The 13,026-nt window shown below is 38.3% G+C and overlaps 1 protein-coding gene across 2 annotated transcripts in view; it reads left to right on the top strand.

Moving 5' to 3' along the window:
• The window catches only part of MINDY2 (MINDY lysine 48 deubiquitinase 2), a gene marked incomplete at its 5' end in the record, with an annotated part of 101,013 nt that overhangs the window by 58,153 nt on the left and 29,834 nt on the right, over window positions 1-13,026 (top strand). For both annotated transcript variants that reach the window (XM_014593422.2, XM_006141809.3), the window contains 1 exon segment: window positions 10,142-10,244. In XM_014593422.2, the coding sequence (XP_014448908.1) occupies window positions 10,142-10,244 (103 nt within the window).

Raw genomic sequence — 13,026 nt, 5'->3', positions numbered from 1 at the left:
TTTGCTATAGGGCGCGTGTGCTCGCCAGAAAGACAGAGAGAGACAGAGAGACAGAAAGCAAGAAATCACCCCCTAGGGTGGATGGCCACGCCGCAATCCCTTCTCCTCCATTCTCCTCTCGGGATCTTGGGCACACACGCACACGTGCCCAGTGTGAGTTTAAGCCGCCGGGTCCAGGTCGCCAACCATGGTCGACTACATGGGAGTCCAGCGACATAGCCATTACACCAACTGCTGGTCTCTAGTTTTCTTTTTCTTTGGTATTTAAAGAACGTTACGTTTTTCTTTAATTACCAAAGGGCATGTACACTCACCAAAGAGAGAGAGGGAGAGAGAACTCCACAATGGGGTGTGGTCATGCCACAATCTCCTTTCCTCCATTTCTCCTTTCCTAATTTGGACATACACACACACACACACATACACACATATGTGCCTAGCATGCTTCTCAAGTAGCTGGGGTTGGACTTAAACCATGGTCTCCCATATAGGATCTGGCTCCTTTAACCACTGCACTACAGGACTGCCTCCCCCAACCCCCTTTTTAATGCCCAAAGCATACATGCATTCACCAAAGAGAAAGAGAGAGACAAAGCACTCCCGAGTGGAGCTTGGTCATGCTGCAATCTTCTTTCTTCCATTTCTCACATTGGGATTGGGGGTATGCACACACATTCGCCACTTGACCCGGCTCCAAACTGTATTTGGCTATGTGAGACCCAGCTCCATTGACCACTGTGCTACCGAGCTGGCCTTTAATTTTTTTAATTTAATTATTTTTTTTTCTTTTTTAAATTTAATTTATTATTATTATTATTATCAATTTTTTCAAGTCACCAGAGAGAGACAGAGAGAGGGGGAAAATGTGAAAGGAAGCTGCCAGGTATGGGACTCAGACTGCATTTGATCATGTGGGAGTCCAGCACCTTAACCACCACACCACCTGCTGCCCCACACATCATTTCTTTCTATCTGTGTGTGTGTGTGTGTGTGTGTGTGTGTATGTGTGTGTGTATATATATATATATATATATAGAGAGAGAGAGAGAGAGAGAGAACATTTAATTTATTCATTCATCTATTGATGTACATTTGGATTTTTTCTTATTTTTCTATTTTAAATAATACTGCTATGAACATTTGTTTACAAGTTTTTGTACAAATAGATATTTTCATTTCTCTTAGGTCTATACCTAAGAGTAGAATTGGTGATTCATATGATAATTGTGTTTACTCTTTTGAGGAACTATCTTGATATTTTCCAAAGTGGCTGTACTATTTTACATATCCATCAACAGTATGTGAGGGTTCTTATTTCTCCACATCCTCACTAATATTTATTATTAGTTGTCTTCGATTGTTTTCATCCTAGTAGATATAGAATTTTCTCTCATTGTGGTTTTGTTTATATTTTTGGTGACTAATGATGTTGAGCATCTTTTCATGCACTTATTGGCCTGTTGTGTATCTTCTTTGTAAAAATGTCTGTTCAAATCCTTTGCCCATTTTTACTTGTGCTATTTCTTTTTATTACTGCATTGAGAGTTCTTGTCAGGTCAGCAGGTGGCCTGGTAGTTAAGGTAGCTGGATCTCACATAGCCAACTGTGTGGTTCAAGTCCCAGACCCAGAAACTTGACAAACATGCTGGGCATGAGTGCATGCATGCCCAAAACCCTGAAAGGAGAATAGAGGAGAAGGAATTGCAGCATTGCCATCCCATCAGGGGGCGATTTCTCACTACCCCCCATCTCTCTCGGGCAAGTGCACAATCCCATAACAAAACAAATAAGCAAAAGTTCTTGATATATTTTAGATATAAGTCCCTTATAAGATAAATGATTGAGAAATATTTTCTCTAATTTTGTGGGTTGTCTTTTTATTTTCTTTATGATATCCTTTGAAGTACAAAAGGGTTTTTTTTCCCCAAGTATTATTTATTCAATTTTAATTTATTCATTTATTTTACCAGAGAGAGGCACAGGGGTGGGGGAGAATGAGAGAACAAGCAACCAGGCCCAGGACTCAAACTGTGGTCGGCCATGTGGGAGTGTCCAATGCCTTGTGCAGCGCCTTAACCATCACACCACCTGCTGGCCCTGAAGTACAAGAGTTTTTAACTTCATTGAAGTCCAGTTTATTCTTTCGTCATTTGGTGTCCAATCTAAGTTCATAAAGATTTAGTTCTGTATTTTCTTCTGCAAGTTGATAGCTCTAGTGCTCAGACTTAGAATTATGACCTATTTTAAGTTAATTTTTGTATGTGGTTTGAGGAAGAGATCCAACTTTATACTTTTGTGTGTGTTCTAGTACCATTTGTCAGAGACTATTCTTTCCTTGTTAAATTGTCTTGGCATCTGGAATGATCTTTGTAAAATAAGCCCTTCCCTCTAACTCAGTGCCCACCTCATTTCATTAAAAGCCTCCAGTATAGTTACAGTAGGTTTTTATTTCTTTTTCCAGAGAGTATGTGCACTCACCAGAGAGAAGTGGAAGAAAGTGTCCCTCCCTGCCCCAGTGGTGTGTGGTCACACACAATCCCATCTTCTGTATTTCTCTTTATCCTGTTGGGATTTTGGGCACACATCCATACACACTTGGTATGTTTTTCAAGCCATCAGGGCCAAGATTATGTAGTTAGCCATGTAGGATTCAGCTTCCTTAACCATAAGACACAGGGTATACAGTGGAATTCATGTGAGGGGGTTTATTTATTTATTTATTTATTTATTTAAAATAAAAACCTTATTCATGATAAGGTACACGCACATGCATTTGAGAATGAGAAAGAGAGAGAGATAAACAGACATCCTCCCCAGGATCTGATCATGCCACAATCCTCCTCTTCACATCCTCCAGTCAGCTGGATCTTGGGCACTCATGGGTTCAGTGTGTTTCAGGGTCACAGGTCAGGAATTCAAACCACTATCACTGTGTGGAATCTGGCTTCTCTTCAGCAGTGTGTGACCATTGTGCCACAGGGCTGGCCCCTTATTAGGGTTTTTATGATATGCTGCATTATCTAAGCTCTGTCTGTTCATCTGTTTAACATCATTTCATATACTTCCCTTACTTTTCTATACTAGCTGCCTTTCTGTTCTTCAGATGTGTTAAGTTCATTCCCACCTCAGGATTTTTGTACTGGCTGATCACCCACCATGAAATACTGTTCTGCTCCCCTAACACATTGTTCTTGCAGATCTTCACACTTCTGGTTCCTTGTTATTCATGTCTTAGGTCAAATATTATGTCGTCAGAGAAGCCCTCCCTGACCAATTGCTGAAATTAATCACCCTTAGTTTTCCCAGTCATTTTCTTTTTCAGGACCCTATTCAATTTTGTTTACAACTCACTGTTATTTCTTTACTTAATTGACTGTCATCTTTCACTAGAATGCACTTTTTATGAAGACTGGGCTTTTATATCTGAGCATTTAGAACCATACCTGGCACTTAATAGTTTTTCAAATACTAACTGACATTAATAGAATGCAGCATGTAGCATGTGTGCTCTAGTTGCAGGGAAGGAGAGCTCATAGTGGTATGGACTTGACAACTCTTTCATCTTTGCCCATTGATTGGCAAAAAGTATCTGATATCAGTCAAAAGGATAATCAGAGTTCAGTCTTTTCCTCATAAACATTTTTTTAAAGAATTTTTATATGGGACTGGCAGGTGGCATGGTGGTTAAGGTGGTTAATGAAAGAATGACTTACTTAAAGAGAACACCTGTATCTTTTTTTAAGTCTTATGTATTTATTTATTTTTATTGTTGTTATTTTTAAATTTGCTGTAGGGTACACATGCTCATTAGAGAGAGATAGACAGAAAGAGAGAGAAAGTGAGAAAGCAAGCCACCAAGTCCAGGACTTGAACTGGGGTCGGCCCACCATGCTACCTCCTGGCCCCTCTGTATCTTTATTGTACTTTGTTTTTAAGAATATCTCTGGAAAATGTAAACATGCCCATCAGATTATATATCCATGGTGGCCCATGTTTGATCCTGGCAAATAACAATGCCAGGTAATTTAGGTTTCTGAGGTGAATAAGGTGGCAGACTGAGGAGCTTAAGTCTGAGTTCTTAAAAATTGGAATCCAGGGATCAGCAGTTGGCGTAATGGCTATGTCGCTGGACTCCCATATAGTCGACCACAGTTCGATTCCTGGACCCAGTGGCTTAAACTCACAACGGGTGCGTGTGCGTGTGAGCCCAAGATCCTGAGAGGAGAATGGAGGAGAAGGGATTGTGGTGTGGCCATCCCCCCTGGGGAATAAATTGACAAAACATGTGTAAGATCTCTATGGGAGCAGTTTTAAGTTTGAGAAAATTAGATACCTGTGTAAATGTAGCAATATGCTATGTTCTTCCATTTCAAGGCAGAAATTGTAGCTATTAGTTCTCCCAAAAGTAAATTATAATTTCAATACAGTCTCAAACAAAATCCCAGCAGATTTGTGTAGTTAGGGGAGGTAGAATGTGACAGGTTGATTCTTTAACTTGTATGCAAATGGAAAAGGCCAAGAAAAAAAGGCAAGATATTTTTGAAGCAAAATAAGTAAGAAAAACTTGTTCTTCCAAATATGAAATATCTGAAGTATTGTAATTAAGAATTAGACCTGTCAGCTGGTGGTGTGGTTAAGGTGGCTGGATTCCCACATGGCTGACTACACAGTTCCAGTCCTGGACCTGATGACTTGAAAAACATACCTGGCACATAAGCGTGTATGTCTAAAATCCCAAAGGGAGGTAAAGCTGGAGAAGGGATTGTGTGACAGTCTTCCATGGGGAAACACTTTCCCATTTTTCCCACTATCTCTCTCTCTCAATCTCTTGTGTCTCTGGTGAGTGCACATGCTCTAAAACAAAATTAAAAAGAAATAAGAAAATAAAGAATTAGAGCAATGACAGCTAATAGAAGCCTAAAAAGATCATGATAATATAGCTAGAAATAAGGCTCTGCAGAATAATGAAGAAAGGCAATCCTTTCAACAAGAAGTGCTAAAACAATTAGCCTTATGTAGAGGAAAAAATGAAATTGTTTTGCACAACTTACATCATACAATTTTATTCCACATGCATTATACTTTAACTGTCAGAGATAAAACTTATAAAAGTTTATTATGTTCCTGACCTTATGATAGTAAGGGATTTCTATACAAGATACCTATTAGCCATAAAAGAAACATTAGTAAATATCACTCTCTTAAAACAGAACTTGTGGGAGTTGGCAGGTGACGTGGTGGACTCCCACGTAACAGGCTGCAGTTCGAGTCCTGGACCTGGTGGCATGCTTTCTCACTTTCTCTCTTGTTTGCTCTCTCTCTGGTCAAATTTAAATAAATAAATATAATTATCAAAAAAAAAAAAAAACTGAGAACTTGTGTTTATCAAAAGATATCCTAAAGAGAATGTAAGAACAAGCCACATTGTAGATGATTGCAACTTATTTAATGAATAATGGATTAATATACAGAAGGTATAAAGAACTCCTACAAATTGTTTTAAAAAATAGCACAGTTAAAAACAGGAACAGATGGGAACCAGCAGTTAGCGTAATGGCTATATCACTGGACTCCCACGTAGTCGACCACAGTTCGAGTCCTAGACCCGATGACTTAACACTCATGCCGGGCTCATGTGCGTGTGTGCCCAAGATCCCGAGAGGAGAATGGAGCAGAAGGGATTGTTGCGTGACCATCCCCTCTGGGGGGTGATTTCTCGCTTTCTGTCTCTATGTCTCTCTCTGTCTGTCTGGCAAGCGCATACACCCTATATCGAAAACCCCTCAAAAAAAAAAAAAAAAACAGGAATAGATGACTTAAAACAGGCACTTCACAAACATGTATATCCAAATAGCCAGTGAACATATAAATTAGTCATTGGTGAAATAGAAATTAAAATCAGATACCACTATACACCTATCAGACGACTAACATTTAATAGTCTGTCAAAATTAAGCACTGGAAAAAATGTGCATCATAGAGAATTCTCCCTCCTCACTGCTGAGAATCAAAAGTGCCCATCTACTTTGGAAAACACTTTTGTTTATCTAATAAAGTTGAGAATAAGTATGACCTGAGACTCAGCATTTTGACAAGGCACAGATCCTAAAGAAACTCAGTGTGTGGAACAGGATAAATATACCATAAGGGTCATAACAGTGTTATTTGCCATGGTCCCAAACTGAAAACAATTCAAATAGCTATCAAAAAACAAATATCCACACTAAGGAATACTATGCTGTAGTGAGAACCAAAAAAGCTACCTACCACTAGTACCTACAACTACCTAGCATTTATTTAGTTTGTTGGGTTTTTGTTTGTTTGGTTTGGAGAGGTTTTTGCTATAGGGAGCGTGCGCTTGCCAGAAAGACAGAGAGAGACAGACAGAAAGCGAGAAATCACCCCCCGGGGGGGATGGCCACACCGCAATCCTTTCTCCCCCATTCTCCTCTAAGGATCTTGAGCACTCACGCACACGCGCCCAGCGTGAGTTTAAGCTGCCAGGTCCGGGACTCGAACTGCGGTCAACTACATGGGAGTTCAGCAACATAGCCATTACGCTAACTGCTGGTCCCATTTGTTGTTTGTTTTTACTCTAAAATATAAACTGTATAAAACCATGAACAGTTTTGTCACTGCTCTATCTGCAGCTTCTTTAACAGCTCCTCGTACATAGTACCATAAAATAGGCACCCAGAGAAATGAATTGAAAGATTTTAATATGGAGATTCTGGGGGATGGCAGGTGGCATGGTGATTAAGGGTGCTGGACTCCCACATGGCCGACTGCAGTTCGTGTCCCTGACCTAATAGCTTGCTTTCTCTCTCTCTCTCTCTCTCTTACTCTCTCACTCTCCCACTCTGTCCCTCTCCGGTCAAATTAAAATTAATTAATTAATTAAATAAAGTTCAATAAAATAATTCTTAAAAAATGGAGATTCTGCCTATAAAAATTTGAAATCTTTGCATTATTCTTGGCCTATCTATAAAAATATCATTGATTTTTATATATGGATCTTGTACTTATTCCAATTGTATTTTTGTGGGCTTCTTAGAATTGAAAATTCAGAGCCTTTGAAATATTTAATAGGGAACCAACAGCATAATGGCTATGTCGCTGGACTCCCATGTAGTCGGCCGCAGTTCACGTCCCGGACCCGGTGGCTTAGAACTCACGCTGGGCGCGTGTGCGTGCATGCCCAAGATCCTGAGAGGAGAATGGAGGAGAAGGGATTGTGGCGTGACCATTCCCCCTGGGGGGTGATTTCGCTTTCTGTCTCTATGTCTCTGTCTGTCTGGCAAGCGCACGTGCCTTATAGCGAAAACCTCTCAAAAATAAAAATTTAATAAAGTTCAATCACTAAAGAAAAGTACTATAAATAGTAAAGATGTTGAGAAAAATATTGAACATCTAAAGAAATTGTGCCCTCAGATTATTTCCTAAGGGTCTAGTTTCTCATTTTAAGTAAATCAAGACTAGAAGTCATAGTTATGCTTTTTTGGTGTGGTTCTCATAGAAATTTAGCCCCAGGATCCTTTCTCAAAGAAAAGACCTTATTTGTTTCTTCTTCAAAAGAATAACAATTGAAAACATTTTTGTGTTTTAAGTTAACATGACATGTTTAAAACATGTTACTTTTTCCACAATTTTTTGCTTTTGACTTTTTAAATTGATTGATCTTCTCAACCAACCATCAGTCCTAGTTGCATGAGATAAGAGGCTTTTACCATTGTAGAATTGTGCAGGAACAAGGAACATAAGTTATAGCCTAGAGCAGTGGTTCTCAAACTTTGCAGTCGATCATCACCTGAGCATTAGTGGAGTGAAAACTTAGACAACTGAGAAGTATTTCAAGGCTGTACTTCTTTTAGATATTTTTTTTTTTTTTTTGGAGAGGTTTTTTGCTATAGGGCGCATGCGCTCACCAGAAAGACAGAGAGAGACAGAGAGACAGAAAGCGAGAAATCACCCCCCAGGCGGGATGGCCACGCCACAATCCCTTCTCCTCCATTTTCCTCTTGGGATCTTGGGCACGCATGCACATGTGCCTGGCATGAGTTTAAGCCACCGGGTCCGGGACGTGAACTGTGGCCGACTCTACAATGGAATCCAGCAACATAACCATTACACTAACTGCTGGTCCCTCTTTTAGATCTTTTTAACAAACTCCTCAAGTTTGAGAACCACTGTCCAGAGTATTACTTATATAGATATATGTGGAGGCCTATGGGATTCAGAGAGTAAGTATTCAAGATGATCATTTGGATGTAGGAAGGAAACATGACTTTCTTATTTTTATTTATGTCACTGTCTAATTTGTATGTTTATTATATTAACTTATTAATACATTAATACATATAAATAAATGTGAATATATTTTTAAGGATGAGAAGCTAATCAAAATAAGTCACTTAGGTAACCTCTTTCTTCAATAGTCAAAGCAAAATATAATGGAGGAATGTCCAATTTTATTTTCCTATAACTGAAACATTTTAATTTACTTTCTTGCGGTACCTCTAAAGATTAAATACGAATGAGGCATTTACTGACCCTGATTAACATATATTAACCTTTCTTCAAGAATATAACATTAGGGAACCAGCATTTAGCGTAATGGCTATGTCGCTGGACTCCCACATAGTCGACCGTGGTTCGCGTCCTGGACCCGGTGGCTTAAAACTCACGCCGGGCGCGTGTGCGTGCGTGCCCAAGATCCCAAGAGGAGAATGGAGGAGAAGGGATTGCGGCGTGACCATCCCCTCTGGGGGGTGATTTCTCGCTTTCTGTCTCTATGTCTCTCTCTGTCTGTCTGGCGAGCACACACGCCCTATAGCGAAAACCTCTCAAAAAAAAAGGAATATAACATTAGTGCACAACTTACTCAATGGCAAGAATACAATGTTGGACCTTTCAACCACTAGAACAAAATGTATTTAAATTGATAGTTGCAGAATTATAGAGTGTTTTTACATCGATCTTTTGCTAATGCAATTAGCAATATGTTTTGCATGTATAACTTAATAAATCCTTGAGTCAAAAAAAGAAAATGACATTAGTTATATCACTTATATCTCCATTATACTTTGCTAGGAACTAATTAATAAATAAAATAAAACTCTGTTCATTGTATAAATTGACATCTTTAGATTTGTCTGGCTTTGAGTGTGAAATGTTTGAGGCCACCTTTATAGTCTGGTAGTTAAGGGAACTGAATCCCACATGGCTGACTGCATGGTTTTGAGATCCAAATCTGGTGCCTTGAGAAACACATCAGACATGTATGTGTGCATGACCAAAGATTTCTAAAGGAGAGAGAAAGAGAGGAGAAGGGATTGTAGTGTTTTCTTTTTTCTCTTTCTCCCTTTCTGTCTTTTTCTGGCAAGTGCATATGACCTATACCAAAACAAACAAGCTAAAAACAAACAAAGGAAATGTTTGATTTTTTTTTTTTTGGAAATGTTTGAATTTTAAAAAACTGATTTTGGGGGGGACCAGCAGAAGGCTTAATGGTTGCATCACTGGACTCCCACATAGTTGACCACAGTTCGAGTCCTGGACCCAGTGACTTAATATTCACTCTGGGTGTGCGTGTGTGTGTGTGTGTGTGCGCACCCAAAATCCCAAGAGACGAATGGAGGAGAAGGGATAACAGCATGGCCATCCACCCCCGGGGGATGATTTCTTGCTTTCTGTCTCTCTGTGTCTCTCTCTGGCAATCAGGGGAGGGTACATATTCTATAGCAAAAATCTCTCAATAAAGAAATAAATAAAAATTAAAACATTAATTTTAAAAAAAGTATTCTTTAAAAAAAAATTTTTCCTCCTGAAATAGTTAACATTTTATTTTATTCACTTAAATACATCTTTCCAAACTAAAGATATGAAAGAAGTTGCATGCTACAATACAATTTCTAGACATTTTTGTGTAATTAAAATACAATTAATGCAGCATTTTTCATAATGTGTTATAGTGAGGTATAAACAACATCGAAAACTGTTGGGTCTTGGGCTTAGCTCTGATTTTCTTAAGTAATACTTTCATATTTATCATTGTTAGAATAAAATACTGGAGTGATATGGGTTCTTTTGTTGTTGTTTCTAAATCTTACCATGATTAGTAAGACAGTCATTTGTTTTCTAGATTGATGACATTGTAAAAGCTGTTGGTAACTGCAGTTACAACCAACTAGTGGAGAAGATCATCTCTTGTAAGCAGTCAGACAATAGTGAGCTGGTTAGTGAAGGTGGGTGAGTGCTATTACCTGACTTTTTTGTTCTCAGCAAAATAACTCGTCTTACAATTTAATATTTTTCAAATTTCTTAAATAAGACTTCTAAAAAATGCAAGTGATACTATACATAGGAATTAAAAGAGATAATTATTGGGGTCGGCAAGTGGCGTGGTGGTTAAAGGTTCTGGACTCCCACATGGCCAGCCATAGTTCAGTTGAGTCCCAGACCAGGTGGCTTGCTTTATCACTTTCCTCCTCTCTCTTTCTTTCTCTTTCTGTCTCTCTCTCTCTGTGTACCTCTCTGGTCAAATTAAAATAAATAAATAAAGTTAAAATAATAAAAATAATTTTTTCAAAAAAAGATAATTATTCATAAAGATGCCAGCGAAAGATTTTTCCTAGAATCCTTTACACTTGATTTGAAAAGCCAGGCCTAGATTCTAATAAAAGTTCTTTGGAAATCACTTGCCAGCTTCAGTATGGTCAATTACCTAGAGATTATTATTAATTACTCTTAAAAAGGGTTATTCAGGAGTACTGAGTGGACTTTGATTTATCCTGAACACTGCAGTTGACTGAGATGAGCATTGTGGTGCTTAAGTGTTCTATTGTACTAGCTGTCTGCCTTTTGTTTCAGTACAATACGTCCAGTATGTTGGGGCCCTATTCTGGATCAGAGTCTGCCCCTGTACAAGTTTTTCTAAATCTTAGCTAATGAAAATTGCTGAATTCACAATCACAAAAACAGCTTTAATGTTTTTTTCAGCTGTGTTGGTGGTCAATGATAAAAAAATTGAAGCCAGAATGTTATATGGAGCTATAACATTTGGATTGATCTTCCCACCTCCCATTTTATATTTCTATAAATTCTCCTTTCTTTGAAGGGTAAACAAAAGAAAGAGAAATCATGAGAAGCAGAGAAATTTTTCACCATTCTTTCTCAGACACACAATTCTTAAAACGTGGAGACTTGTCGACCAGCAGATGGTGTAATGGCTATGTCACTGGACTCCCATGTAGTCAACCGCAGTTCACGTCCCGGACCCGGTGGCTTAGAACTCACGCTGGGCGCGTGTGCGTGCGTGCCCAAGATCCCAAGAGGAGAATGGAAGAGATGGGATTATGGTGTGGCCATCCCCCCTGGGGGGTGACTTCTCATTTTCTGTTTCTCTTTGTCTGTCTGGCGAGCGCACATGCCCTATAGCAAAAATCTCTCCAAAAAAAAATAAAATGTGGAAACTTTACAACGTTTGTGGAAAAATGGGATTGTGAGGGTTTTTTTTTTGGTTTAAAAATTTTGAAAGGCAGACATAGTGTTTCATAATATACATTTTTCATGAACTTCTTGAAGACTCTTGTACATGAGGCATAATAAAAGTTGATTATAATTACTATATTTAAAAAATTAAAACTAGCAACTATAAGAATATATAAGAGCATATAAGAGATGTGTACATGAACTGTATATTAATTAGCCAGAACCAAACTAAAGTAATAAGAATATACATAGTATTTTAGTGGAGGTTTTTCCTGATCTACTTGCACTAAGCATATAGAGACATTGATCACCAATTTGTATGACAATTCTTTTACTACCACTTAAGGTTTAAATTTTAGGAGAGAAAAGAACAACAAAAAAATGTTATGAACATTTTTCTTTCAAGTAACAAAATTTCACACACTAGAACTTTGGCATTCAGACCCAAGCTGTCACTACTTTAGACATATTCCTGAAAAGAAGGCTATATGAAAATTTGTTTGTAGAATCCAACTTTTTCAGTAATACTCAATAAAATTAGAGTTATGCTGTTTAGAAGAAATCAAAGGAACCATAGGGTTTAGAAAGTCGTAACAGACAGAATGACAGCCTGGAGGTAATACTCAGTGAACAGATTTACAGGGGAAGAGGCTGGGAACTATTGGTGCAGCGTCTCTTACCCAGCTGACCTGCTGTGCCGGGGTGAGACTTGGTAGTATACTGATCAACAGAACGAACAGCTAAAACATCAGCCCCTTCAGCCCCTTCATCACTTCTCTTTTTTCTTAACTTCATGTTACATTTATTATTTCTCTGTCAGTGACTTCTCAGGATAGTGAAAAACTGTAACTAATTAATGAGGTATTGTTAATTTGAGAAGAATATCTTGGTGAAAGTAAGGAAAGCATCACCCTCCATAGTGGTTTAGAATGTTCAAGTGAATATACTGGGAATATTTATAGATTAATCCCTTCACATATATATTTCATAAATTCTACATATCAGATTTCCCAGTGAAGGGATAATTATATGTGGAATATCCTACGATTAAAAAGTTAATTTTTTGTTTACAAAAGCTACAGATTTATTTACTTATTTATTTTCGAAATAATTATTAAATGCCATTGGTTACTTATGTGAGGCAATTAGAAATCATATCACAGGACCAGCAGATGGCATAATGGCTACGTTGCTGGACTCCCATGTAGTCGACTACAGTTCAAGTCCTGGATCCAGTGGCTTAAATTCACGCCGGGTGCGTGTGCATGCGAGAAGAGAATGGAGGAGAAGGGATTGCAGCGTGGCCATCTGCCCTGGGGGGTGATTTCTCACTTTCTGTCTCTCTGTCTCTCTCTGTCTTTATGGTGAGCGCATGTGCCTTATAGCAAAATGTCTCCAAAAAAAGAAATCATATCAGATAGAAAAGACCACAATGGACATTTTTATTCACATTGTAGCAGTTAGCTTTCCTCCTTCATTTTTATTCATCATATTTTGAAGACTCTTGTACATGAGGCATAATAAAAGTTGATTATA

Source organism: Tupaia chinensis, unplaced genomic scaffold, assembly GCF_000334495.1.
Source record: "Tupaia chinensis unplaced genomic scaffold, TupChi_1.0 Scaffold000063_1, whole genome shotgun sequence".
In the NCBI taxonomy this organism is placed as follows: Eukaryota; Metazoa; Chordata; class Mammalia; order Scandentia; family Tupaiidae; genus Tupaia; species Tupaia belangeri.
This window is presented reverse-complemented; position numbering and strand designations above follow the sequence as displayed.